Source organism: Lissotriton vulgaris, chromosome 7, assembly GCF_964263255.1.
Source record: "Lissotriton vulgaris chromosome 7, aLisVul1.2, whole genome shotgun sequence".
NCBI lineage: Eukaryota > Metazoa > Chordata > Amphibia > Caudata > Salamandridae > Lissotriton > Lissotriton vulgaris.
This window is the reverse complement of record NC_141695.1, coordinates 1,776,155,814-1,776,182,317: the sequence shown is the minus strand read 5'-3', so window position 1 is coordinate 1,776,182,317 and position 26,504 is coordinate 1,776,155,814. Positions and strand designations below refer to the sequence as shown.

General features: G+C 48.7%; 1 protein-coding gene across 1 annotated transcript in view; it reads right to left on the bottom strand.

Moving 5' to 3' along the window:
* LOC147706657 (von Willebrand factor A domain-containing protein 7-like) overlaps window positions 1-26,504 on the bottom strand; it is a 239,692-nt gene that overhangs the window by 145,528 nt on the left and 67,660 nt on the right. The window contains exons 4-7 of the mRNA XM_086933162.1: window positions 23,840-23,936; window positions 17,928-18,038; window positions 17,656-17,842; window positions 663-832 (exon numbers count right to left, since the gene is read on the bottom strand). Coding sequence (XP_086789288.1) covers window positions 663-832; window positions 17,656-17,842; window positions 17,928-18,038; window positions 23,840-23,936 — 565 coding nt within the window. The remainder of the gene's footprint in view (window positions 1-662; window positions 833-17,655; window positions 17,843-17,927; window positions 18,039-23,839; window positions 23,937-26,504) is intronic.

Here is a 26,504-nt window from a genome sequence, read left to right as displayed (position 1 = left end):
AACGACAACTGACACACAGTCACTTTCAAGCTGTGGAATGAATTGACATGTTGTGCTTCAAACTGGTTTTCTTCGTATTTCTAAGCACAGTACTTCTGGCGCAATAGGTTTTGGTTCATGTATTAAGGTGCCCACTGCAACTTGTAAATCCTAGATTTCAAACTTGTCATGTTAACTCTGCTATTCATCCTTGCTAGGCCAATACATTTCCTGGGTTAGGCCTTCTGTCCCCCAAAAAGGTTTGCCCTTGGCCCATCAAAGCCTGTAATAGTGGTGCCAAGGGCATTCATCCCTTGGCTCTCCGCCTTGTGATGTGCCTGCTCACAGGCTGGAGCCCTTGGGGGTCACTCTTGCTCCCAGGATGGAGCCCCCGGGGGTCACTCTTGCTCCCAGGCTGGAGCCCGCGGGGGTCACTCCTGCTCCCAGGCTGGAGCCCGGGGGTCACACCAGGCCAGTGTGTGAGGTGGTGCTTCTTGGCACTATATTGGAGTAGCTCTATGTGGGTTTCCTTTACCTGCCGTATAAGATGATGGTAAATACCTGATTGTCTCAGAATGTATCCATATGCCCGGTCCGTACAGTGCCGAGATACTCTTTCGGGAGGGAGTTGTGCGCTATATCAAGAAACAGAAATAAATCAATAAAACAGTGCTCCTTCCTACCTGGGTCGTTGAACGGCACCAGCACGTACACGGACGGCTCGTTCAGGGTCCCCTTCTTGCTTTCGATGATAGAAAAGACTCGCTCCTTCGCCGCCGCAATGTCGTTGCTCATACTTCCGGTCGTGTCGATGACGAAGCTAATGGTGGACGGCGGCTCCAGGTCGAGGAATCTTGGGGGGAACAAGGCGAGGAACACAGAGGCTTGAATACATCCCTCAAGTGCAAGGATGTGAGGGCGACTCTATTTTGAACATACGAAGGTGATGAAACACTAAGGATGAAATGCTGTCATTATTGAATAAATTAACAATATTTGAAACGCTAATGAAAATGGGCAAAGAATCAGCTCCTGATTCACACAAAAAAAGTTTGCTTAAGTTTGCGATTGTTTGCTATTCACAAAGGTAGTTTACTCAGAGTATCTTTATGCCGCATTAGGCACATCCAAGTGGCCTGTTGCTGGGACCCCTCCCGCGGGAGTCCTTCCTATGCACGGCGTCTCTGTGGTGTCATTTCCAGTGCACAGTGGGTGAGGAATAAGTAGGTATTCCTGCCCCCACCCGCAGGCCATCCTCTTTGTTTCCCGCTCCACACGCTATCACCCTCCCAACCGCTTACCCTGCGTGCCGGCGGGAGGGCTTGCATAGGAATTGAACATATTAATGTATACATTTGTGTTGCTGGAGGAGTTACAAGGCAATCTGGAGGCTGGTTTTTACATAGGGGTACCCTCTTCAGGAGCACAATAGGGGTGAATTATGCCAAATCCCAGGAGTCTTTACAGCAGGACCCTGGATGAAAACAGCGGTGCCCGCTAGTCCTTCAGGCGGTAGCAAACCTGAGCAACCAGGGGCTTGCCATGCATCGCTCCGCCCTAAAAAGGTGTAAGTAAAGTGATGGCTGGGGGTTCACGGTATATTAGGGGGGTCATCCCCTCATAAACGAAAGCACCGATTGAGTTGGCCACAGTGTAAGTTGACTTGTCAGGTGGGCAGGGCAGCTCGGGTCACTCCCCGCTGCCCGCCCTTGGATCGCCCATAAGTTATCCCACCACGTTGGCAGACTCCGCGCATGAAATAAACTTGCAGCAAACTATTTCCCAACAACATTTGTGAGGATTGATTATTTTGGAGCTTTGTGACCAATTACTGCCAAGCGGGGCTGCGGATATCGGAACTAGGTTCAGAGCTCTGACCAGTGTCCGGCTAACATGCTGAGCCCGAAGCGCTACAACTGCTGCCCACAGAGTCAAAGCACTACCACGGTCTCCATAACTGCTTGCCACTACCACTACCATTACTACGTGTTGTACACGATCTACAACCGAGCAGTGTGTAAACATATGGTAACGCGGTGTCTGTGCTTTTCTATCAGCTTGGCAGAAACCATCAGGTCTGGTAACTTAAGGAGAGCAGCTCGAAGTGGCCAAAAGGCAGCAGAAGGCTCCAGACAAAGACACTGTCAATGTGTCTCGTTGAAGGCTGCACGTCAGCTGCTTCCTGAATAGGAGCAGCTTGGGACGCGCTTGATGCATTCAGGGGCGAGGTCCCAGACCCCGGGTACAAAGACAGAGAAGTCGCTGTGCTTTTCCTTTGTCTCCAGTCTGAAGGGCGTTTAAACTTACCATTTTAAGGGGAATCCACTTTCCATCGCTTGTTATCAAGTTCAAATGCGGGCAGAATATGTCGGGTAAGAGTGACGCACCGGTGGCACAACGGGCTTGTAAATAAGACCAAACATTCTGAGGTGATCCGGTCTCCGTTGCTTGTTATCGAGTTCACAACACGGGGCAGAGTACGGATGAGTATAGATGGGTTATAGTGAGTTACGAGGATGCTCTTCACCGAGGGGTTCGGAGAGACACCAAATGGACATAAAGAGCAAAGCTCGAGTTGTATGAGTCACTCAGAACCCCGCGGTGAAACCATCCCCGTAACTCACTTTTTACCTATCTACAATTGTATCCTACTCATGGTCCCCAAAATCATTTGCCCCTGATTTCAACTGCTATGTAGAGGCAGAGGGGTGATGGGGGAGCCAGACATAACGTGGCCTCGGTTACATATCGCTATCCCATAGGTAAAATAAAGCACCTGTTCTGCTATCCTTAAACAACTCCCACCACCTTGCCTGCTTTCCTTTCCCCTCCTGCAGTTCCAAGTTCTGTTTTTAGCCAAAACAGATAAGCAACTGCGCTGACCGGCTCTCGAAGAGCCCTGTCAGCCTGGGACGCCTTTACGACATCACAGCAGTGCTAGGAGGGCCTTCAAGACATCACAGCAGTGCTAGGAGGTCTTTACGACATCACATTAGTGCTGGGAGGCCTTTACGACATCACAACAGTGCTGGGACACCTTTACAACATCACAACAGTGCTGGGAGGCCTTTATGACATCACAACAGTGCTGGGAGGTCTTCACGACATTGCAACAATGCTGGGAGGCCTTTACGACATCACAGCAGTGCTAGGAGGCCTTTACGACATCACAGCATTGCTAGGAGACCTTTACAACATCACAACGGTGCTGGGAGGCCTTTACGACATCACAGCAGTGCTAGGAGGCCTTTACAACATCACAACAGTGCTGGGACGCCTTTACCACATCACAGCAGTGCTAGGAGGGCCTTAAAGACATCACAAAAGTGCTGGGAGGCCTTCAAGACATCTCAGAAGTGCTGGGATGCCTTCACGAGGTTGTATGGCATTACAACGCAGGCTTTTACTAAGCGTGCCATTACAACGCTGTTTTTACAACGCAAGTCGTTCCAACTCCAGCCCACCAGACAGTAGGGAAGGTGTTGGAATAGAACATTAAACTATTCCCTATCCAACAGCACCCTCCAGCTCAAGTCGTTGTAACAACTTGCGTTGTAATAGCAGCGTTGTAATGGTAGAGTGTGGTAATACCCGAGTTGTAAAGGTTGTTCCCCCCTTCACGACATCACAACGGTGCTGCGAGGCCTTTACAGCATCACAACAGTGTTGGGACACCTTTACAACATCACAACAGAGCTGGGAGGCCTTTACGACATCACAGCAGTGCTAGGAGGCCTTTACGACATCACAACAGTGCTGGGAGGCCTTTACAACATCACAACGGTGCTGGGAGGAATTTACGACATCACAATAATGCAGGGAGGCCTTTACGACATCACAGCAGTGCTAGGAGGACTTTGCAACATCACAACGGTGCTGGGAGGCCTTTACGACATCACAACAGTGCTGGGACGCTTTACAACATCACAACAGTGCTGGAAGGCCTTTACGACATCACAACAGTGCTGGGACGCCTTTACAACATCACAACAGTGCAGAGAGGCATTTACGACATCACAGCAGTGCTGGGAGGTCTTTACGACATCACAACAGGGCTGGGACGCCTTTACGACATCACAACAGTGCTGGGACGCCTTTACGACATCACAGCTGTGCTGGGAGGCCTTTACAACATCACAACAGTGTTGGGAGACCTTTACGACATTACAGCATTGCTGGGATACCTTTACGACATCAAAGCAGTGCTGGGACGCCTTTACGACATCACAACAGTGCTGGGACGCCTTTACAACATCACAGCAGTGCTGGGAGGCCTTTACAACATCACAACAGTGTTGGAGGACTTTACGACATCACAACAGTGCTGGGATACCTTTACGACATCAAAGCAGTGCTGGGACGCCTTTACGACATCACAACAGTGCTGGGACGCCTTTACGACATCACAGCAGTGCTGGAAGGCCTTTACAATATCACAACAGTGTTGGGATGCCTTTACAACATCACAACAGAGCTGGGACACCTTTACAACATCACAACAGAGCTGGGAGGCCTTTACCACATCACAGCAGTGCTGGAAGGCCTTTACAATATCACAACAGTGTTGGGATGCCTTTACAACATCACAACAGAGCTGGGACACCTTTACAACATTACAGCAGTGCTGGGAGGCCTTTACGACATCACAACAGTGCTGGGATGCCTTTACAACATCACAACAGTGCTGGGACACCTTTACAACATCACAACAGAGCTGGGAGGCCTTTACCACATCACAGCAGTGCTGGGAGGTCTTTATGAGATCACATTAGTGCAGGGAGGCCTTCACGACATAGCAACAATGCTGGGAGGCCTTTACGACATCACAGCAGTGCTAGGAGGCCTTTACGACATCACAGCATTGCTAGGAGGCCTTTACAACATCACAACGGTGCTGGGAGGCCTTTACGACATCACAACAGTGCTGGGACGCTTTACAACATCACAACAGTACTGGGAGGCCTTTACGACATCACAACAGTGCTGGGACACCTTTACAACATCACAACAGTGCAGGGAGGCTTTTACGACATCACAGCAGTGCTGGGAGGCCTTTATAACATCACAACAGTGCTGGGACACCTTTACGACATCACAACAGTGCTTGGATGCCTTCATGACGTCACAACAGTGCTGAGACGCCTTTACGACATCACAGCTGTGCTGGGAGGCCTTTACAACATCATAACAGTGTTGGGAGACCTTTACGACATTAAAGCATTGCTGGGTGGCCTTTACGACATCACAACAGTGCTGGGACGCCTTTACGACATCATAGCAGTGCTGGGATGCCTTTACGACATCACAACAGTGCTGGGACGCCTTAAGGACATCATAGCAGTGCTGGGACGCCTTAACGACATCACAACAGTGCTGGGACGCCTTTACGACATCATAGCAGTGCTGGGATGCCTTTACGACATCACAACAGCGCTGGGACGCCTTAAGGACATCATAGCAGTGCTGGGACGCCTTTACGACATCACAACAGTGCTGGGACGCCTTTACGACATCACAACAGTGCTGGGAGGCCTTTACGACATCACAACAGTGCTGGGACGCCTTAAGGACATCATAGCAGTGCTGGGACGTATTAACGGCATTACAGCAGTGCTGGGACGCCTTTACGACATTACTAAAGTGCTGGGAGGTCTTCACAACATAACAACAATGTTGTGAGGCCTCACGACATCACAGCAGTGCTGGGGGCCTTTAGGACATCACAGCAGAGCTGGGAGGTCTTAACGACATCACAACAGTGCTGGGAGGTCTTTACGACATCACAACAGTGCTGGGAGGTCTTTACAACATCACAGCAGTGCTGGGAGGCCTTCACGACATCACAGCAGTGCTGGGAGGCCTTCACGACATCACAGCAGTGTTGGGAGGCCTTCACGACATCAGAACAGTGCTGGGAGGCCTTCACGACATCACAACAGTGCTGTGAGGCCTTTACAACATCGCAACAGTGCTGGGAGGCCTTTACAACATCACAACAGTGCTGTGAGGCCTTCACGACATCACAACAGTGCCGGGAGGCCTTCACCACATCACAACGGTGCTGGGACGCCTTTACGACATTACAACAGTGCTGGGAGGTCTTGATAACATCACAACAGTGTTGTGAGGCCTTCACAACCTCACAGCAGAGCTGGGGGCCTTTAGGACATCACAGCAGTGCTAGGAGGCCTTCACGACATCACAACAGTGCTGGGAGGTCTTTACGACATCACAACAGTGCTGGGAGGTCTTTACAACATCACAGCAGTGCTGGGAGGCCTTCACGACATCACAGCAGTGTTGGGAGGCCTTCACGACATCAGAACAGTGCTGGGAGGCATTCACGACATCACAACAGTGCTGTGAGGCCTTTACAACATCGCAACAGTGCTGGGAGGCCTTCACGACATCACAACAGTGCCGGGAGGCCTTCACGACATCACAACGGTGCCGGGAGGCCTTCACAAAAATCACAACGGTGCTGGTAGGCCTTCATGACATCTTAACAGTGCTGTGAGGCCTGCACGACATCACAACAGTGCCGGGAGGCCTTCACGACATCACAACGGTGCTGGGACGCCTTTACGACATTACAACAGTGCTGGGAGGTCTTGATAACATCACAACGGTGCTGTGAGGCCTTCACAACATCACAGCAGTGCTGGAAGGCCTTTAAGACATCACAATTCTGAGCAAGTAGGCGTGGAGCATACTAGTACCCCAGTGGGTGAAGCACAAGAGGAACGGGTACACATGAATGTGTGACCTCATGACGCCTTGTCTTAGCAGTCGAAGTCACACCATGGAGGGCAAAGGCAAGGCCTCGGCACCTGATGGACTATGTTTAATTTTAGTTGTGTGGGAGTGGGGCTAGCAATCTCCTCTCGTCTCGTTATGTCTGGTCGATGCAGCTAAAATGTGCTCTCTGCAAACAAGGGCATGTTACAAGTCGCTTCAGTTAAGACATATTCACCTGCGCTTTAGCCAGGGCAGCAGGTGGGTTGTGATAGTTGTCATCTAATAAGTGTGCTGCGGTGCAAAGAAATTTGGAAAGCACTGCGTTAGAGCACAAATGGCGACAAGGTATTATAGACCATTTGGTATTCCCAATATTCGGGAAAGGGCGGGTACTTGCACATATTGTTCCCCTACGGTTCCCACAGAGTTGTCTGCCCGCTGGGTTATCCTTCTATGGGCTAGGACCAGAGGCTGGAAGGGGCATTTTCTGCGACCTGTGTCCCAAATATAGATGTACCATGAAGGGCATGGTTACTACTTAGGTTGTCCCAAAGTTGTGGGGTCAAGCTGGGTTGGAGCAGTAAGTCTACAGTCCTCAGGAAGCATCCAGCATTCCGTCAATCCAAGTAAGGGCAGTTAGCGATACACAGTATCAGCGAGGGGGTAACATACACCGGTTATTCAGTGGCATTATGCGCCGGGGGCACACGCGCTTCACAAAGACACAATTAGGTTTTGGTCCAACAAGAACTATACACAGCGGATTTTTAGAGTTAAAGTAAAGAAGGTCGGACATCCCTCGTCTTCTACTGGCCCGAGCCGATTGTTCAAGGTCATCCTCGGTCGCATACACACAGCCCAGTAGTAGGCCCCTGCGGTTGTCAGTGTCGTGAATTACTAGATTCAACTGGACAGGAGGCTAGCTGAGTTTGATGGACTTGTCCAAAATGTTTCACAGCAACTGCACGTGGGAGAGTGACAATTACCAGTGCATAGTTCATTCAGATGCACAGTATCAGATTAATTTAAATAATCGCTGCATTTGCAAGTTGCGAGCGTGAGATCCCCTCAAGGTCAGCAGCTGCCCACATCGTCAGCAGTGAAGCTGCCTGGGAACTCGGGGTGCAGTCACCACAGATTAAACTGAACAGGCAACAGTCCGGCAGGAAAGGAGGGATGTTGAAGGCATTGCTCATTTAGCAGTATGACTATTGCACAGGAAGACGGAGGGTGATTCAAGGGACACGGGTGGTGTGACGACAACGCTAGGCTGACAGCTTATGCCGGGTACGAGGTTCCGTATCACCAACCAGAAGGGTGCCAAGTGGCAAAGGCAGTAAATGTGTTTAAGATGTTTGTCTCTGGCCTTACGGCGGTGTAGAGCTATTCTCATTTAGAGGTACGCCCAGGTGGAAATTGAGCGTCTCTTAAGGTTCTCATGAACAATGCGGTTTGTGGTATCTTTCAAGGGGAAGAGATATAAGTAGGCACTTAAGTGCTTACAACGTAGCACTTTCAGGCAGGCATTTTATTGCAAGTGGCAACCGGGAGAGTCCTTCATTACGTCAGCAGCTGCCATGGCCAGCTCTACGCAGCCTGGGAAGTCTGGGGGCGAATACCACAGATTAAACTGTAAAGGCAAAATTACTGTCCGAAAGGAGTACACGAAGGCTCCCTTGCTTAATGTCACATATTCCATGGCGGGATAGTCACCAATTGACACTGGGAACCTTAGATTCTAAAAGTATCATTGGTAATATACACACGACTCCCTGATCATGTGGGTATGTATGTCCCACCCAGATTTTTAGGGTGACTAGAAGGTAAGTTGAATGTGGAGTTGAATTTGTGGAGGACGATCATTCCAGGGATAACGGAGTGAACGAGGTCTCCAGCTGGATGGAGCTCCAAGGGTAACGCGATCGAGCTTTGGTTAAGCCAGGCGGGCAGATGGAGGAAGTTGTCACTCTGACCAGGGTGCGGTGACTGCATTGGGGGCACAATGGAGCATTCCTGGTCACCATGGTTTAACAATCAAAAGGGTCCGGTGCAAATGTCTGGTCAGCTGCAACAGAGTATGTGCCGCTCTATGCGCTGGTTTGAGTTGCTTCAGTTAAGCACAATATTACTTGCCCTGATCGCCTCGGTAGATAGGCTGGTGGTGGAAGCGGACTGGCTTGGGGGGAAGGGTTCCCTAACATCTTGGTGATCATCTTAGGAGGCACCGACCGCACTGCCATGGGTAGGGGGGCTTTGATGCAAGCCATGAAGGCTTACTTTAGTGAGATCAGCAAAGACATGGGTCGATGTGAGCTCTGGTGGTCTGAGATTACCCCCTGCTGAGTGTGGCCCGGGTCTAAATCATTGAACAGTTCAAGGCGTAAGTTCGCAGATCAGATAGGCCTGGGATTCACCAGACACGACCTTATTCAGGTCAATGTTAAAGGCTTCTTGGATAAAGATGGGGTCCACTTGTCACCTGTGGGAATGGTCCTGTTCCCCTTGGATTTGCAGGAGGCCTTGAAATGGCAGGTTGCAGGTGAGTAAGGAGCTGTACTGGTGGGGGCGTCTGGCGGTGACGGGGTCGCCTCCAGAGCTGTGGCGGAGTTACAGGGCGGTCTGGAAGCATGTGGGTACAGAAGGGTACATCTGCGCAGCACAATAGGGGTGCCAGAGCCGAATCCCACGAGCCTCATGGAGGGTCCTGGAAGATTTACGTCGGCGCCCCGTTAGTCCTTCGGGCGGTTGGAGGCCTGAACAACTGGGGGCTTGCCGCCCTGAAAGCGGCGTGAGTAATAAGGGACCAATGTCTCATGTGATCGGAAAGAGGATCACCCCCCATAAGGGTAGCGCCGACTGGATTCTCCACAGTGCTTGGCTCATCAGGAGGGCAGGGCAGCATAGGTTGGTACAGCTGCCTGCCCTTGGATCGCCCGTAAGATAACCCACCATATTGCATACTTTTGTATGGAATAAAACTGCAGCAATATTTTTCCCAAACAAAAGTTGTTTTGTGTATTTATTTATTCATGCATGCTCTGCTGCTGTGTGGGTGGGGTGTGTTTCCAATAATGGCACTATGCCCCTGGCAGCCCCCCCCCCCTGAGAGACCATCCCTCTGCTTCATCTGAGCCATCTCAAATTCTGAATATTTGTCCAACAGCACAAAGGCTAAAATTATGGACAAATGCCATCCGTGGACACTTCCTTCAAGGACACGGACATTACAGTTAACTCACGGACAGTCCGTGAAAATGACGGACGGTGGACACCTTACGTGCAGGAGGCAGGGTTGTAACGATGGATGAGGCAGAGCTGTAAACATTCATGTGCAGGGGGTGGGGTTGTACTGATACACGTGCAGGAGGTGGGGTTGTAACAATGCACGTGGAGGAGGGTGGGTTGTAACTAAGCACGTGAATTAGGTAAAGAATAATGTCGAGGATGCAGGGTTGTAACGATGCACGTGCAGGAGGCGGGGTTGTAACGATGCACGTGCAGGAGGTGGGGTTGAGTGATGGAGGAGGCAGGGATGTAGCGATGCACGTGCAGGAGGCAGGGTTGTGTGATGGTGGAGGCAGGGTTGTAACGATGCACGTTCAGGAGGCGGGGTTGTAACGATGCACGTGCAGGAGGTGGGGTTAAGTGATAGAGGAGGCGGGGTTGTAACGATGCTCGTGAAGGAAACGGGGTTGAGTGATGGAGGAAGCAGGGTTGTAACGGTGGCAGGGTTGCAACGTGGCACGTGTAGGAGGTGGGCTTGTAACGATGCACGTACTGGAGGCTGGGTTTTAACGATGCACGTAGAGGAGGCGGGGTTTATTTTAAAATATTTTTAATGTAATTTTACATAGCGCAGACTTTACCCAAAGGTGTCAGAGCACTTCACAATAGAACCAAGAATGTTACATGAGGAAATGTACATACGTACACGTTACAAATACAAACGAGATAGATGAAGAATTAAAAAACAAAAGATGGCACTCACACCAAAATCAAAAACACAATAGGATTATCGTACAGGCATAGATTACATATTTATAACATTGTAAGAACTTCCTTGAGGGGCATGAAAAGGGGTGTATTGATTCTGGAAATGTCTTTGGAAGAGAATCAATCAATCAATCAAGAGATTTGAGGTCAGTTTTGAAGGTTCGGGTAGGGGAGGTGGTACGGAGCAGTGGAGGAAGCGAGTTCCAGATTCTGCCTGCATCGTCTGAGAAGAATTGAGCCATTGATCTTTCCTTTTTGAAGGGGGGGGGGCTCAAGCAGTACATTTTCGGCATTATGAGACAGTCTAGGCCCTTCAGAGATTTTACGTTTATTCATAGGTATCGAGGGGAGGAAGTGTGCAAAGCTTTGTGGGTGATACAGGTAGTCTTAAAGATTGATCTTGCCTCGATGGGAATCAAGGAGAAGACAAAATGGGTGTGACGTGGTCACTTCTTTTGGCCCCAAATATAAAACAAGCTGCTGAATGGAGGACGGATTTCAGAGGGGAAAGGTGGGATTTGGGAAGGCCAGCAAGCAGAGAATTGCAATCGTCCAATCTAGAGAGAATCAGAGATTGGACCAAGGTTTTTAGGTCTTGCTCTGGAAAGAAACGACGAATCCCCCAGAAAAGGCGCAGTTGGTATCGAGCATTTGTTGCCATTGAATTGATGTGGGAGAGTAGATTGAGCCTTTAGTCAAGTATGATACCCAGGGATTTTGTGCTGTCGACAACAATAAGTTTGTTGTTAAGTAAATTCAGCTGATCCATCCAAGATTGAACAGGAGGGGGAGAGAGTGAGGTAGAGAGGAGGAGGAATTCAGTTTTGGAAGGATTCAGAATGAGTTGATGAGCTAACATCCAGATTTGAATAGAGTTGATAGTAGAGTTAAGGATTGAGATGTCTTGTGAGGAAGGCACTTTACGGTAGATTTGAGTGTCATCAGCGTAGAGATGGTAATGGATCCCAGATTTCCTGAAGGGATTTCCTAAAGGTTCCAAACAAAGATTGAATAGAGTGGGGGAGAGGAGAGAACCTTGAGGGATGCCTTGACCTGCCGCCATCGAAGACGAGAGGCTGTTCGCTATTTTAATCACTTGAGGTCTGTCCGAGAGGAAGGAAGCAAACCATTTAAGCATGTGCCTTCCACGCCCATTCCCTGTTGAAGAGTGTTAAGGAGAGGGTTGTGATTAGCAGTGTAGCAGGGAAGACTCCTCCGAGTCAAGAACACGCAGGGCTTCATCGATCGTTTGCAGCAGGGCTGTTTCAGTGCTGCAGTCTTGCACGAAACCAGATTGGAATTGGGGTTGTAACGATGCACATGGAGGAGGGTGGGTTGGAAAGGGCTCAGATGGAAAAGGTGAAGTGGAAATGCCGGAGTGGAGTAGAATTCTGCAAATGGAGCAGGCACAGAACCCCAGGGATGGAAGGGCTGAGGCAGGAACTTGGTGTGAATGTCAATGATTAGTGTCCAGCTACTTGGGGGAATGCGGGGCTCAGGTGTTCCTGAACGTCTGGGAGGGGGGCTGCTCTGTGATCCTTCAACCCTGAACTCCACAGACTGAAGAACCTGGGTGTGGCCACAGAAGCAGTGCTGTCTACACTTTGAAGCCATACCACCTTCCCAAAGCTCTGGGGACATTGTCTGGCCTCAGAAAGGGAAGTATCACCCCCAGGCAGACATGAATCTAGTGCCTGCAGTGAGGTTGAGATGCTGTCATGCTCCTTTTATATGCATTAATCCCCTAATATTTTGTGGTCCTGGGGCTCATTGTGAATTAGCTACTTGGGGGTGTGTGACTGTAGTGCTACACCATTTTTGACCTTAATTATATTTTTCAGCTTTACCTGTTTTTATGTGATGCTCTTTATTTAAGCTTGCTTTTTGGTACCAGCGTTCCTCGGTCCACCGCAGCTGTTGTGCTGTTTACGTGGAAGGGACCAGTCCAGGCAGTAAACTGCTCCCGTGATTTTTCTCACTTCCTGGCTCTCATTGGGCCATTTGTTAGCGCCATTTTGGGTCGGGTGACGTTCTAGCTTTGGAAATTGCCCAACAAGCCTGCCTATTTCTGAGGCTGATGGCGCCGACGTGCAGCGGACGCGCTCAGCGGGCGAGTTGGCGGCGTAACAAAGGCGTGCCAAAGGCAAGCACGTCTGCCCCCGTTCACGCCTATACGTCGCCAGACGCCAGAGATGCTGCCGTTGTTGCTAGGAGTGTTCGCACATATTCTGGGAAACAGCTTTGGGCTGTCAACACTGGGGTAAGCCCTTGTCGTCAGCAGCTAACCTTGTTAGGAGGACCTTTTTGCTGTATCTGTTGTGGTTTAAATTCTTTCATCAAACCTTTCCCAGTATTTCCAGCACCGTCACCCAATAATGCCATTCAAATTCTTAGTCTCAACTGCCGGTCTCTGGCTAAACACTATTTGAATGTGTATGATCTTAAACAGGATGAAGCACCTGATGTCCTTTTTTTAACTGAAACCTGGCTCTCCGAAGACATGGTTGCGGAGCCAGGCTTAGCACTCCCACCTGGTTACAGCACTATGACCCTAAATAGGATATCTAGAGGAGGAGGCATTGCGGTCATTTTTAAGTCTGGCTATGGCCGCAAGTTTGTTAAAGAGCCAGTAGCTGCCTGCGAATGTGCTTGCTTTGCGATCTCCCTTAGTGCAAACCGCCCTCCTGGTCCTTCTAAGGAGTTTAAATCTGCCCTTATTGAGGTCACTAGTGCTATGGCTATGACATCCGCCAACTTCACCATTTTTGGGGACCTGAATCTACATTTTGACGATCTTACAGAGATTGACGTCAGCAGCTTGCTGGCAGACCTTGCAGTCTGTCAACTAAATCAACTAGTCTCTGGTCCCACTCATATTGCGGGTCACTTACTAGACCCCGTTTTTTCTAACAATCCTTCCTTGATTGTTACCACCCCTAGCCCAGTCTGCTGGTCTGATCATTTTTTGATCTCGGTGTCCCTTTTGGTTCCAGTACCCCTGACTACTGGCACACAGAAATCCCTATATAAACGTCCTTGGCGTAAATTGAATACTGAGCAATTCCACGCGCTTCTTGCCTTAAAATTGCCCAAGTTACCTATGGATCCAGATGCGGCCTATAAAATCTTGTGCGACTGGATTCTTCAAGTACTGGACTCTCTTATCCCAGCCAATTGGTTCAAGTGCTTTACTTCCGATGCCAATCCTTGGTTTTCCGATAGCTTGGCTGCTATACGTAAAGCCTGTAAAAAAGCTAGAACGGGCGTGGAGGAGGGACTATGCTATGCCTGCTAAGAGATGCTATCAGATGTCCATCAAAAGATATCATCAGGCCATATGGGTTGAGCTGGCTGCCGACTTTGCTAAAGAGATTCCGGCTAGTAGTAATCCCACTAAATGTATTTTTAAAATACTTAATGATTTTAAACTTAGGACAACTCCAGCAGCCTCTGGTATCACGTCTAACCAGCATTGTGAGGACCTGGCTACCTTTTTTGTAAAAAAGTAGAGACGATATATAAGTCCTTCCCGACGGCCCCTGCTGATCCTAGTCCTGTATCCAGATCCCCCACCGCCCGTGCTCTTATGGCCTTTCCTTATGTAGATCCGGATGAGCTTCATCTGCTCAGCAGTAAAATTAAATCTGGCTCCCCGGCAGACCCTCTTAAGCTGTATCAGTTTCTAAAATCCCTGCCTTTGATCTTGGCACCTCTGTGTCAGTTGATTATTACCTCTTTTCCACGGCAACGATTCTGAGGCAGTGGAAACAGGCTATGGTGGTTCCCCTCCTCAAAAAGCTGTCATTGGATCCACCAAAACTAGAAAAGGCTCACCCAATTTCTCTGCTACCGTGGGCAGCTAAAATTACAGAGGCACATATCAACACCTGCCTCACGACACTTTTAAACACCAATGGTATCCTGGATCCTACGCAGAACGGCTTCCGCCCAGGGCACAGCACGGAGACAGCGCTCCTTGCTGTGACTGAACATCTGCAGACTGTTCTTGAGGAGGGCAATACTGCGGCACTAATCCTGTTAGACGTTAGTGCCGCATTTGATACTGTGATACCAAAGGGGATGATGGACGGAGTCAGACTGATTTGCATATGGCCATGTCTGAACTAGGTTGGCAGAGTGAGCTGATGGATTAAACCCAGATCAGTTGACTGGGGGTGAGTGTTTGATTTGCTCAAACTCTCCGTCCATTATCCCCTTTGGTATCGCTTTGTTCACCCTATGTGGGAAGGGTATGCCCAGACGTGGGTCCCTTGCTCACTTTGCCACTGAATTCAAGCTAGCCTGGCTGATGACGGCTGATTAGCCATAAACCAGTCCCAGGATGCTTGTTTACAGTCCAGGGAAGACATGGCTTGGCAGTTCGGGCTGGACTGTTCCCATGAGGCATGGGGTCAGACTGATTTGCATATGGTAATGTCTGAACTGGGGTGGCGGAGTGAGCTTAAGAATGATGATGGATTTAGATTCTTCTAAATCGCCTGGAGGAGGCCGGTATCGGTGGTTCTGCCTTGAATTAGTTTAGATCTTTCCTTTTTGAAAGAACTTTCCTGGTGTCTGCTCCACCCTTCCTGTCCAGTGTTCAGTCTATCGGCCAGGGAGTGCCACAGGGCTCCGCCCTGAGTCCCATACTTCTTAATCTGTACGTTAAACCTCTGGCCGTGATAGCTAGGGACAGGGGCATCTCCATTTTTTTTTCGCCAACGACACGCAGTTGCTTGTGGTTCTCTCTGACGATTCTATGCAGTACGCCCCTAAATTTAGGAGTGGGCTGGCGGCGGTCGCGGAGTGGATGACGACCAACTGCCTCCAACTTAATGCATATAAATCGGAGGTGTTGTTGGTGGGTAAAATCATCAAACTCTGGAGTGAGAACTGGTGGCCGGACACCCCTGGGAGTGCTCCTTCCCCCAGGGTGGTGGTGAAGAATCTTGGGGTATGGATGGATTTAACCCTCAGTTTTCAGGACCATACCAAGAAAATTGCTGGCACCTGCTTCGGTCTATTACGAGGATTGAAACCCCTTTAGGTTATTTTGATCCATCTACTAGACAATTGGTGTTCAGGCGGCCATTTAGTCTAGGCTTGATTATACCAAATCGCTTTTTTGGGGGGCAAATAAAGCTGAGATCATGCGCCTATAAAGGAAACAAACTGCGGTGGCTAGAGCCCTGTTAGGACTTCAGAGAAGATGCCCCACTAGAGGCGCAATTCGGCACCTACATTGGCTGCCTGTCGCCAGGCGTATTAAATTTAAAGCTCTCTGCCTGGCTTTTAAAATTTTGAAACGCTCCTCCCCAGGTATTCTGACCAATGTGCTGGTACCATACACACCTATGCGCCACTTGCGCTCTCTGGGGTCATACCTTACTGTTGTTCTGCGGGTAAAACGCATGCATGCTGGGGGACGTTCTTTCCGCTGTTTGGCAGCCAAACTGTGGAATTCCCTCCCCATGCATATCCGCAGCCTGAAGAATTATTTGACGTTTAGGAAGGCTATAAAAACTCATCTCTTCCCTGCGGTTTAGGGGCATATTAACAAGAACTGCGTTAAAATTATCACCGCTTTAGCGGCCGAAAACTGCTGCTAAAGCGGCGATAATGGGCTTGATAATAGGCCCTTGAGAATTCCAATAGAAGCCCATGTTGACATCAGAACATGTGCTTCTATTTGAATTCTCTACGGCATATTATCAAGCCCATTATCACTGCTTTAGCTGCAGTTTTCTGCCGCTAAAGCGGCAATAATTTTAACGTTGTTTATTGATAATATGCCTCCTGGTGTTTTGGTCTGCCTGGAGTAAGCGCCGGGACGCCTCTTTGCTGAGTCAGCTGTTGCGCTATACAAGTCGGTCTAACATAACATAATAGGTAGTCATCGAACTGACAAATTAAGGATGGCCTGAATCTTGGGCTCAGGCCTGTAGGATGAGGGGAGACAAGGGGGACCCTCGGATGCCACGGAGACATAGACGGGGCCGCTTAAGCTGTCACGACAGTCAAGGACAAGACAGTCCTGAAGGACCTCCCTCCACCCCAAGAAGCACCAAAGAGGACAAATGTGCTGAGAATGAGGCCTGTGGGGAGGCACTAATAAAGACATGTTTGAGACTTTATGCTGCAAAGCACATTTCTGTGGAATAAATGTCAACACAGAAGCTCAGAGAGATCTCTCTTGCAGTAAAGTTTTTCATGCAAAATGTCAAATATTGTAACCCTTGTGACGCGCAACGTTCATAAGGTCCAACAGTTCATCTTTTCCTGCACCCCAGAATGTTGGGGGCGCTTCTGCTGAAGGCAAAGAAAGGCTTCGGTAGCCGCTCGCGCCAGCATCCCATGGTGGTCGCCTGGTCCTTCCTGCTGCATTTAGAGTCTGGTCCTGATGGGTGGAATGTTCTAGCGGCATTGTGGCCCCCCCCACGCTGGGTAGCCAGGGGCCCCTGGGCCTGTCCTTGATTCAAGTCCTTGGCTGTGGCTCTAGTCTAGAACCCAAGAGAGGCTTCTGAGGCTGGGTGTTTCCCTCCGTAGGGGGACATCATTGAATGATAATAGCCCCTTTAGGAGTTAGGCTTTAAACACTGTGACCCTAAAACACCCTAACATCCCACAATATTTCACAGATACCCCGGACTTCTTGAGGCTGCCACGAGCCCCACCGATGGCTCAGACAAATACCACATTCCCCATGTCTGACACTTTGACCCCGATTCACAAAGGGAAACTTACACTTCTGTGTAACTTTACTACTTGTCAGTATTCACAAAGGTAAACTTGGACTGTGTATATACGGAGCAGTCGTAAAGTTAGACTTTGTTCTTGTAACCAGGGAGAGGTAGTGAAGTTAGACTTTCGTCTCAGTTTACCTTTGTGACTTGGCACCTCTTCCTTGGGGACGCTTGTCACGTCCAGGTGAGGTCACATACTTACTTCACGAAGAGGTTGTCGTCCACACTCTCCCAGATGTCTTGCAGGATCTCAACGGTGGCTTTGAGGGCGAGTCTGGCTGCGTCCTGGTGAAGGTGGTGCTGAGGTGAGAAGGCTGGCGACGTGGTGTCCTTGTTGATGCCAGGAAGGGAGTCGCCTGCTCCACCGTGGGCACACTTCCCAGTGGGCACTGCGAAGGAAGATTAGTAAACGTTATGAGGGGGAGCAAGAGGCTCAACTCTGGGACGGTGTCGCGAGGACCTTCGTGCACCTACCTGCCGCGTTGGGGTATCCGCTGGTCAGCTTTTCTGCCTTGAGGATAGGCGTGAGGATGGGGTCACACTTGGCGGAGGAGGTACACTGGCCACACGTCTTCTCCGTTGGGTCTGAGTATACACAAGGTGCAAGTCTTAGAGACTCGATGAACTCTCAAGAAATGATGAATATCGAACGCTCAAGCAAGCACAGAGCAATGAAACTAAGAGCATAGAACAGAACTAAAGAGGGGACAAGCCTCCCTGAACTAAGTCCTGAGAGATCACCTCTTTTTGATAATCTTATAAGAATTTATGAACAATAATATGACACAGAATGTGAAGTAATTAAAACATAATACCAAATACCAAAAATTCATTAGTCAAACTTACATAAGTATGATCTACAGACAAAAAACATTGGGGCATAATATCAAGGGCTGGATCGCCGCGTTCACAGCACTTTTTGCCTCTAAAGCGGTGATATTCTCATCACCCTATTAACAAGGCGGCGCTAACATGCATTAGCGCATGTTAGCAGCTGATTTTGTAACGCATCTCATGACAGCGATACATATCGCTAATGAGATGCAAAGTAGGCGGGGTCCGCGACTACTTAGAAAATTAAATAATATTAACAGATTGCAGGTGCATCAAACAGAAAATAGCATGAACGGTGAGCGCCTTCAATCGAATTTAGAAAAGCTCCAACCTTTGTATTAAAATTCAATTTAGATTTTTTAAATTTATGTGTTTGAGAATTAAACAAAATGTGTCATCATTTGTATATTTGCTGGAGGAATGCTTTTTTCTGTAATGTTTGTGTATTGTTTTGCAGTTCAAATCATCAACAATGCGTAGGCCGGAGTCCCGGCTCCCAGTAATGACTTGTGGGGTGTCCTCGACTTCCAATAAGATTCAGTGGAGGTCCCCGGCTTCCAGTAATGACAGTGTCTGTTATCCTCATCCTGTTGAGGGGGGTTATCCCCGGGTTTGGGAAAGGAAGGAGGTGTAAATAGTCAGTGTCTGTTTACTTCAACCTGTCGAGGGGGGGTGGGTCCCCCTGGGTGGTTTACTGAATGAGGTGTAACTAGTCAGTGTTGGTTTCCCTCATCCTGTCAGGGCAGGGGGGGTTATCCCTGGGGTTCTTGAAGGATGGGTGTGAGCCAGGCGTGCAACGCCCATAGGGTTGAAAGGGCTTCTGCCCCCCCTGCCGTGTGTCTCAGCACCCCCCTGTTGTGTGTCTCAGCCCCCCCCCTGTCGTGTGTCTCAGCCGGGGCTGCTGCAATTCGCGCTGCTGTGGATCGCCCGGGCTGCGCGGAGTCCTACCTCCGGCACGCCTGAGCTTTTCACAGGTCTTTAAAGACTATTTGCATATTTTCATACCTTTGTGAAATGGTTACTGAGACTTAGTTTTTTTCTGGTTCCAGTACCCCCGCTGCCCCCACTCTGCCTATTCCTTACATGTGTAATTTAATTTTACTGCCCTAGTGTAAGAATGCATTTCATGAAAAGGAATATAAAGTAAGGTTGCCAAACGAAAAATGCCAGCCATGTGTTGTGTAAAGAGCCTGCAAAGGCATCGTCTTGACACTAAATAGGGTTATAAATAAAAAAGTATGCATTCATTTGTAATGTGACTTTTCAGTCTGTGTTCCCTTTAATTATCAGTCATGGATCATTCTGGCAGCCCTAGAACACCATTAAAGGTGCTTTCTATTTATATCTCCTGTTCCAGGTATGCACAGAAGAGTGATGAAATACAGCTTCAGGTGACTACTTATTTGTGTACCGTCTGGGACATCAATAGAATGAGTTGCAAACCCAATCATAAGACTGGAAGTGCGCTACAGGATCAGCACATTATTTATTTCCTCACCCTCGAACCCTCATTCAGAACTGGGAACGCAACCCGGCCTTAGCAATTGAGTTGGAATGGCGCAGGGGAGGAGAGTGGGGGCTGGCGGGGGTGCAAGTGGAAACACTGCAGCTGCTTTTGGGACAGGGGGCCGCTATTGCAGGACTGCTGCAAAACTGCCCGCCCCACAACAAAAACAACCCCCACTCTTCTATCTCACTGAGAACACTCCCGGTGCCCACTACGGCCAGTCCAGCCCTGTCCCTGAAGAATGTCATAATAGTAATAACTTTAATAGATATCTGAACCCCTACGCCAGCCCTCAATAACATGCTGAGGTACTTCAAGGGATCACTGACATAATATCGAATTCACAAATAATGAATTACCAAAATATCGAAGAAAAAATATAGAATGCAAAAATATCGAATTCCTATCTACAAACAGGTAAGTACAAAAATATTGAATCAAAAATATAGTTTTAAAAAATATAGTTAGTCAAATTATGTTTTTTTTTAAATGTCTTAAAAGAAATTTAAAATTAATGAAATAATAAATATAACATTTACTATTCCCACTCCAGTGAGTGCAACAGTAGGGAAAGCGTTGGATAGCGTAGGGGTAAAAATTACTATTCAATATTAAATTACTTACCTTCAATTCAATATTTTTCACCACTATATTCTGTCCATTCGATATTTTGTTCATACTATATTTTGACTTCAATTTTTTGGTATTTCTATATATGGAATTCGATATTTTGTCTTGTTACAACTTCGAGTATCTGTGAATGCACGCTGCAATCAGACAACTCAATCCTTATTCTTGCCATTCACTATCACCTTCATCCTGCACTCACAGCGATCACCATGCACTCACTCCATTCGCCATGCACTCACAACGATCACAATGCACTCACACTGATCACCACACTCTCACACCTTTCACTCGCTCAACCTGCACTCACACATTCACCCTGCACTCACAGTGATCACAATGCAATCACACTGATCACCATGCACTCACACTGATCACCATGCCCTCACACTGATCACAATGCATTCACGCCATTCACCCGCTCACCCTGCACTCACAGTGATCACAATGCAATCACACTGATCACAATGCAGTCACACTGATCACAATGCACTCACACTGATCACCATGCACTCACACCATTCACCATGCACTCACAGCGATCAACATGCACTCACACTGATCACCATGCACTCACACTGATCACCATGCGCTCACACTGATCACCATGCACTCACACATTCACCCTGCACTCACACTGATCACCATGCACTCACACCATTCACCATGCTCTCACATCATTCACCTGCTCACTCTGCACTCACAGTGATCACAATGCACTCACACTGATCACAATGCACTCACACTGATCACCATGCACTCACACCATTCACCATGCTCTCACATCATTCACCTGCTCACCCTGCACACACAGTGATCACAATGCACTCACAGTGATCACACTGCACTCACAGCGATCACAATGCACTCACACTGATCACCACACTCTCACACCATTCACCCGCTCACCCTGCACTCACACATTCACCCTGCACTCACACTGATCACCGTGCACTCATACTGATCACCATGCACTCACACCATTCACCATGCTCTCACATCATTCACCTGCTCACCCTGCACTCACAGTGATCACAATCCACTCACACTGATCACAATGCACTCACACTGATCACCATGCACTCACACCATTCACCATGCTCTCACATCATTCACCTGCTCACCCTGCACACCCAGTGATCACAATGCACTCACAGTGATCACACTGCACTCACAGCGATCACAATGCACTCACACTGATCACCACACTCTCACACCATTCACCCGCTCACCCTGCACTCACACATTCACCCTGCACTCACACTGATCACCATGCACTCACACTGATCACCATGCACTCACACCATTCACCTGCTCACCCTGCACTCACACATTCACCCTGCACTCACAGCAATCACAATGCACTCATACTGATCACCACACTCTCACACCATTCACCCACTCACACCATTCACCCTGCACTCACAGTGATCACAATGCACTCACACTGATCACCATGCACTCACCCTGATCACAATGCACTCACAACATTCACCCACTCACCCTGCAATCACAGTGATCACAATGCATTCACACTGATCACAATGCACTCACAAAGATCACCATGCACTCACATCACTCACCATGCACTCTCAGCGATCACCATGCACTCACACTGATCACCATGCACTCACACTGATCACCATGCACTCACACATTCACCCTGCACTCACACTGATCACCATGCGCTCACCCCATTCACCATGCTCTTACACCATTCACTATGCTCTCACACCATTCACCCACTCACACCATTCACCCTGCACTCACAGTGATCACAATGCACTCACACTGATCACCATGCACTCACCCTGATCACAATGCACTCACAACATTCACCCACTCACCCTGCAATCACAGTGATTACAATGCATTCACACTGATCACAATGCACTCACAATGATCACCATGCACTCACATCACGCACCATGCACTCACAGCGATCACCATGCACTCACACTGATCACCATGCACTCACACTGATCACCATGCACTCACACATTCACCCTGCACTCACACTGATCACCATGCGCTCACACCATTCACCATGCTCTTACACCATTCACTATGCTCTAACACTATTCACCCACTCACTCTGCACTCACAGTGAGCACAATGCGCTCACAGCAATCACAATGCACTCACACTGATCACCACACTGTCACACCATTCACCCGCTCACCCTGCACTCACATCATTCACCATGCACTCACACTGATCACCATGTACTCACACTGATCACCATGCACTCACACTGATCACCATGTACTCACACTGATCACCACGCACTCACACCATTCACCATGCACTCACACTGATCACCATATACTCACACTGATCACCATGCACTCACACTGATCACCATGTACTCACACTGATCACCATGTACTCACACTGATCACCATGCGCTCCCACCATTCACCCTGCACTCACAGTAATCGCAATGCACTCACACTGTTCATCATGCACTCACAGCGATCTCAATGCACTCACAATGCACTTGCTCTGTTCACTCACCTCACTCTGGCATCATGGGACACTTCACTCACCTGTCCACTTCACTGCTCAATCTGCAATCTCACTCAACCAAGCCCCTCACTCTCTGTGTGTTCATTCGTCCCACATCTGCACCCAAAATCATTTAGTCACCTCACCCTGCAGTCACTCCTCTCACCCAACTCTCACATTATTGCATCACTCACATGGGCACTCCTGCCACCCACACAGCGCAGAGGGTTAATGTCCCTGCTACAAAGACCTTGTCCCATGCAGATCACAGAACGGAGTGTGAGTAAACTATGAGCAGAACTATTAAAAAATGAAATGTGTGTCAGAGAGGTGCTATAGAGGGGAAACCATTCCAACGCAGTCGTTACAACGACCCCATTGTTACCACACAATGCCATTACTACGCAAGTCATTACATCGACTTTCAGTAGATGGCACGCTGACATAAGGAATAGTGTGGTTTACTATTCCAACGCCTTATAGTAATAGTAAATTATACATTTTTATCGTCAGCGCGGCATTTACTGCAAGTCAATGTAATGACTAGCGTAGTAATGGCATCGTGTGGTAACATCGCGGTCGTTGTAACGACTGCGTTGTGAAGGCATCGAGAAGTAATAACTCACCTAGTAACGAGTCATATTCGCTATAGAGAGATGAGGTGCATTGTTGGCGAGTGGTAGTGAGGGAAATCATGGAGAAGGAGGAAATGGGGGAGGGGCACCTCCAAAGACTGTTGCACTGCGCGCGACCCGTGATGGGGCAGCCCTGGTCGGGAGTGTGACCCCCCCCAGTCCCCCCACCCCCTGGTCCAGATGAGCCCCCGGTGTGAGCCGTCAGTCAAAGGACCACAGGGGGTCTGTACTTCAGGGTCGCGTGCCCCCCTGGGTGGCAAGCAAGGACCGCCTACCTGCAATCACGCCGATGATGTCATTGTGAAGCATCATGCCCTTGTTGGTGTCGTCCACATTTCCCAACTCAATCCAGTTACTGTGGCTGTAAAAGTCCTGGAATCAGAAAATACGTTTATATTAAAGAATAGAACAGGAAGCAAACATCTAGTGAGGGTTCTGCCCCTCTCCACCCGTCTGTCTGTCTGTCCTTCCATCCCTCGGTTCATCCAACCAAGCACTCTGTGCTCACTCTTGGATCTAGGCGCTGTGCTCGCACCAGAAGGCGCTGCTTGTCAATCCTTTAGAGGCTTAAAGTGGGAGGTGAGGGAGAGAGAGAGAGAGGGGGAGAGAAACAGAGAGAGAGAGAGAGAGAAACAGAGAGAGAGAGAGAAAGAAGAAGAGAGACAGAGAGAGAGAGAGAAAGAGAGAGATAGAAAGAGAGAAAGAGAGAGAGAGAAACAGAGAGAGAGAGAGAGAGAGAGAGAGAGAGAGAGAGAGAGAAGCTGAGAGAGAGAGAGAAAGAGAGAAAGAGAGAAAGAGAGAGAGAGAGAGAGAGAAACAGAGAGAGAGAGAGAGAAGCAGAGAGAGGGAGAAAGAGGGGGAGAGACAGAGAGAGAGAAACAGAGAGAGAGAGAGAGAGAGAGAGAGAGAGAGAGAAACAGAGAGAGAGAAAGAGAGAAAGAGAGAGAGAGAGAGAGAAACAGAGAGAGAGAGAGAGAGAAGCAGAGAGAGGGAGAAACAGGGGGAAAGACAGAGAGAGAGAGAAAGAGAGAGAGAAAGAGAGAGAGAGAAATAGGGGGAGAGGGAGAGAGGAAGAGAGAGAGGGAGAGAGAGAAAGAGACAGGGAGACAGGGAGAGACAAACAGAGAGAGAGAGAAAGAAAAAGAGACAAAGAGAGAGTGAGAGAGAGAAAGAGAGAGAGACCGAGAGAGAAAAAGAGAGAGAGAGAGAGAGAAAGAGACAGGGAGAGACAAACAGAGAGAGAGAGAAAGAAAAAGAGACAAAGAGAGAGTGAGAGAGAGAAAGAGAGAGAGGGAGAAAGAAATTGAGGTAGCGAGAGAGAGAGGAAGAGAGGGAGGAGAGAGGAAGAGAGAGAGAGAGAGAGAGAGGGGACGAGATAAAGAGAGAGAGAGAGAGAGAGAGAGAGAGAGAGAGAGAGAGCGAGAGAGAGAGGAAGAGAGAGAAAGTGGAGAGGAAAGAGAAGAGAGGAGGGAGAAATATGAGAAAGCGAGAAGGATGAGGAGGAGGGAAGGAGGGTGAAAGGGCGAGAGGGAATGTGTGCCAGGGTTTCTAAACACCAGCACTGATTTGTGCGTCCACCACATGGTGGCGCTCTCTTCCCATTTTTGAGAAGAACTCACCAGCAAAGCTTAACAAGCATTTGCAATGCAATAGGTCTCGCATTTCCCAGAGTTTAGGCTATTGGCGTTGTAAATGACAATCCCTTTTATTTATGTTTTGGTTTTCAAAATAGATAAAGATATGGCATTGTCAGATACAATGCCAATAGCCTAAACTTTCTCAAATAAGAGAACTATTGCATTGCAAATGCAAATACAGCCCCCCCTCCCATGCTTTGTGTACACTCATGTGATGTGCTTGCTAGCAACACGGAAGGTATTAGGGAATGTGGATAACACAATTATCGTTGCAAACTATTTCAGTTACTCCCCTTGAATATATTTGGTTCCCCTCTCTAAAGAGCGTGTAACCAACTGTTTAGCTGCGATTCGCTCGTCCTCAGCTGTTCGTCCGACTTCAGCTCTCAAATACAAATAGATCAGGTATGGAAGTAAGTCACTGTTTGGTAGCTACCTCCTAAGTTTGTGTCTGCGGTGGGTAGGGCTTGTCTGCGAATCTGCCATGGATGGCGGGCTGTAGTCACGAAGGGGCTGGGGCTGTGATTACACTTAGAGACTGGCCTTAAGCCGGAGTCTTCCATCAGCAGAGCGTCATAGCCGCAAGCGGAGGCGCGTGCAGAAAGGATCTGAATCTGGAAGAGGGGGCACCGAACTTCAGATCCGGTGGAGTAGGACCCAGAGGAGGCCAAAGACCCAGAGAGTCTCCTGCCGGTGCCAGGGGTCCTGAGCTCTCCAATACCACATAACAGAGACTCCAATGACCTCAGCCCCGGGTACCATGGACGCGGAACTCCGGGACCCCAAGGATGAGAAGACTCTGAGGGCCCGATTCACAGAACTAACTTAAGACAAAATCCTAAACTTACTACTTTTGGTATTCACAGAAGGCATTTAGTAGTGGTAAAGTTAGGATTTTGCCTTAAGTCTGTTTTAAGTCAAACTTAAGACAAAATCCTAACTTTACTACTACTAAATGCCTTATGTGAATACCAAAAGTAGTAGGACAGACTTAAGACAGATTTAAGACAGACTTTAGACAAACTTAAGACAAACTTAAGACAGACTAAAGACAAACTTAAGACAGACTTAAGTCAAACGTAGGACAGACTTAAGACAAAATACTAACTTTACTACTACTAAATGCCTTCTGTGAATACCAAAAGTAGTAAGTTTAGGATTTTGTCTTAAGTTAGTTCTGTGAATCGGTCCCTGAGTATGTAGGGACCCCAAGCTGCCTCACAATGATTACCAGGGACCCTGAGCTGCCCAAAACCATATACCAGGGTTGCCGAGAGGAGACCACTAGCTGCCGATCCCAGAG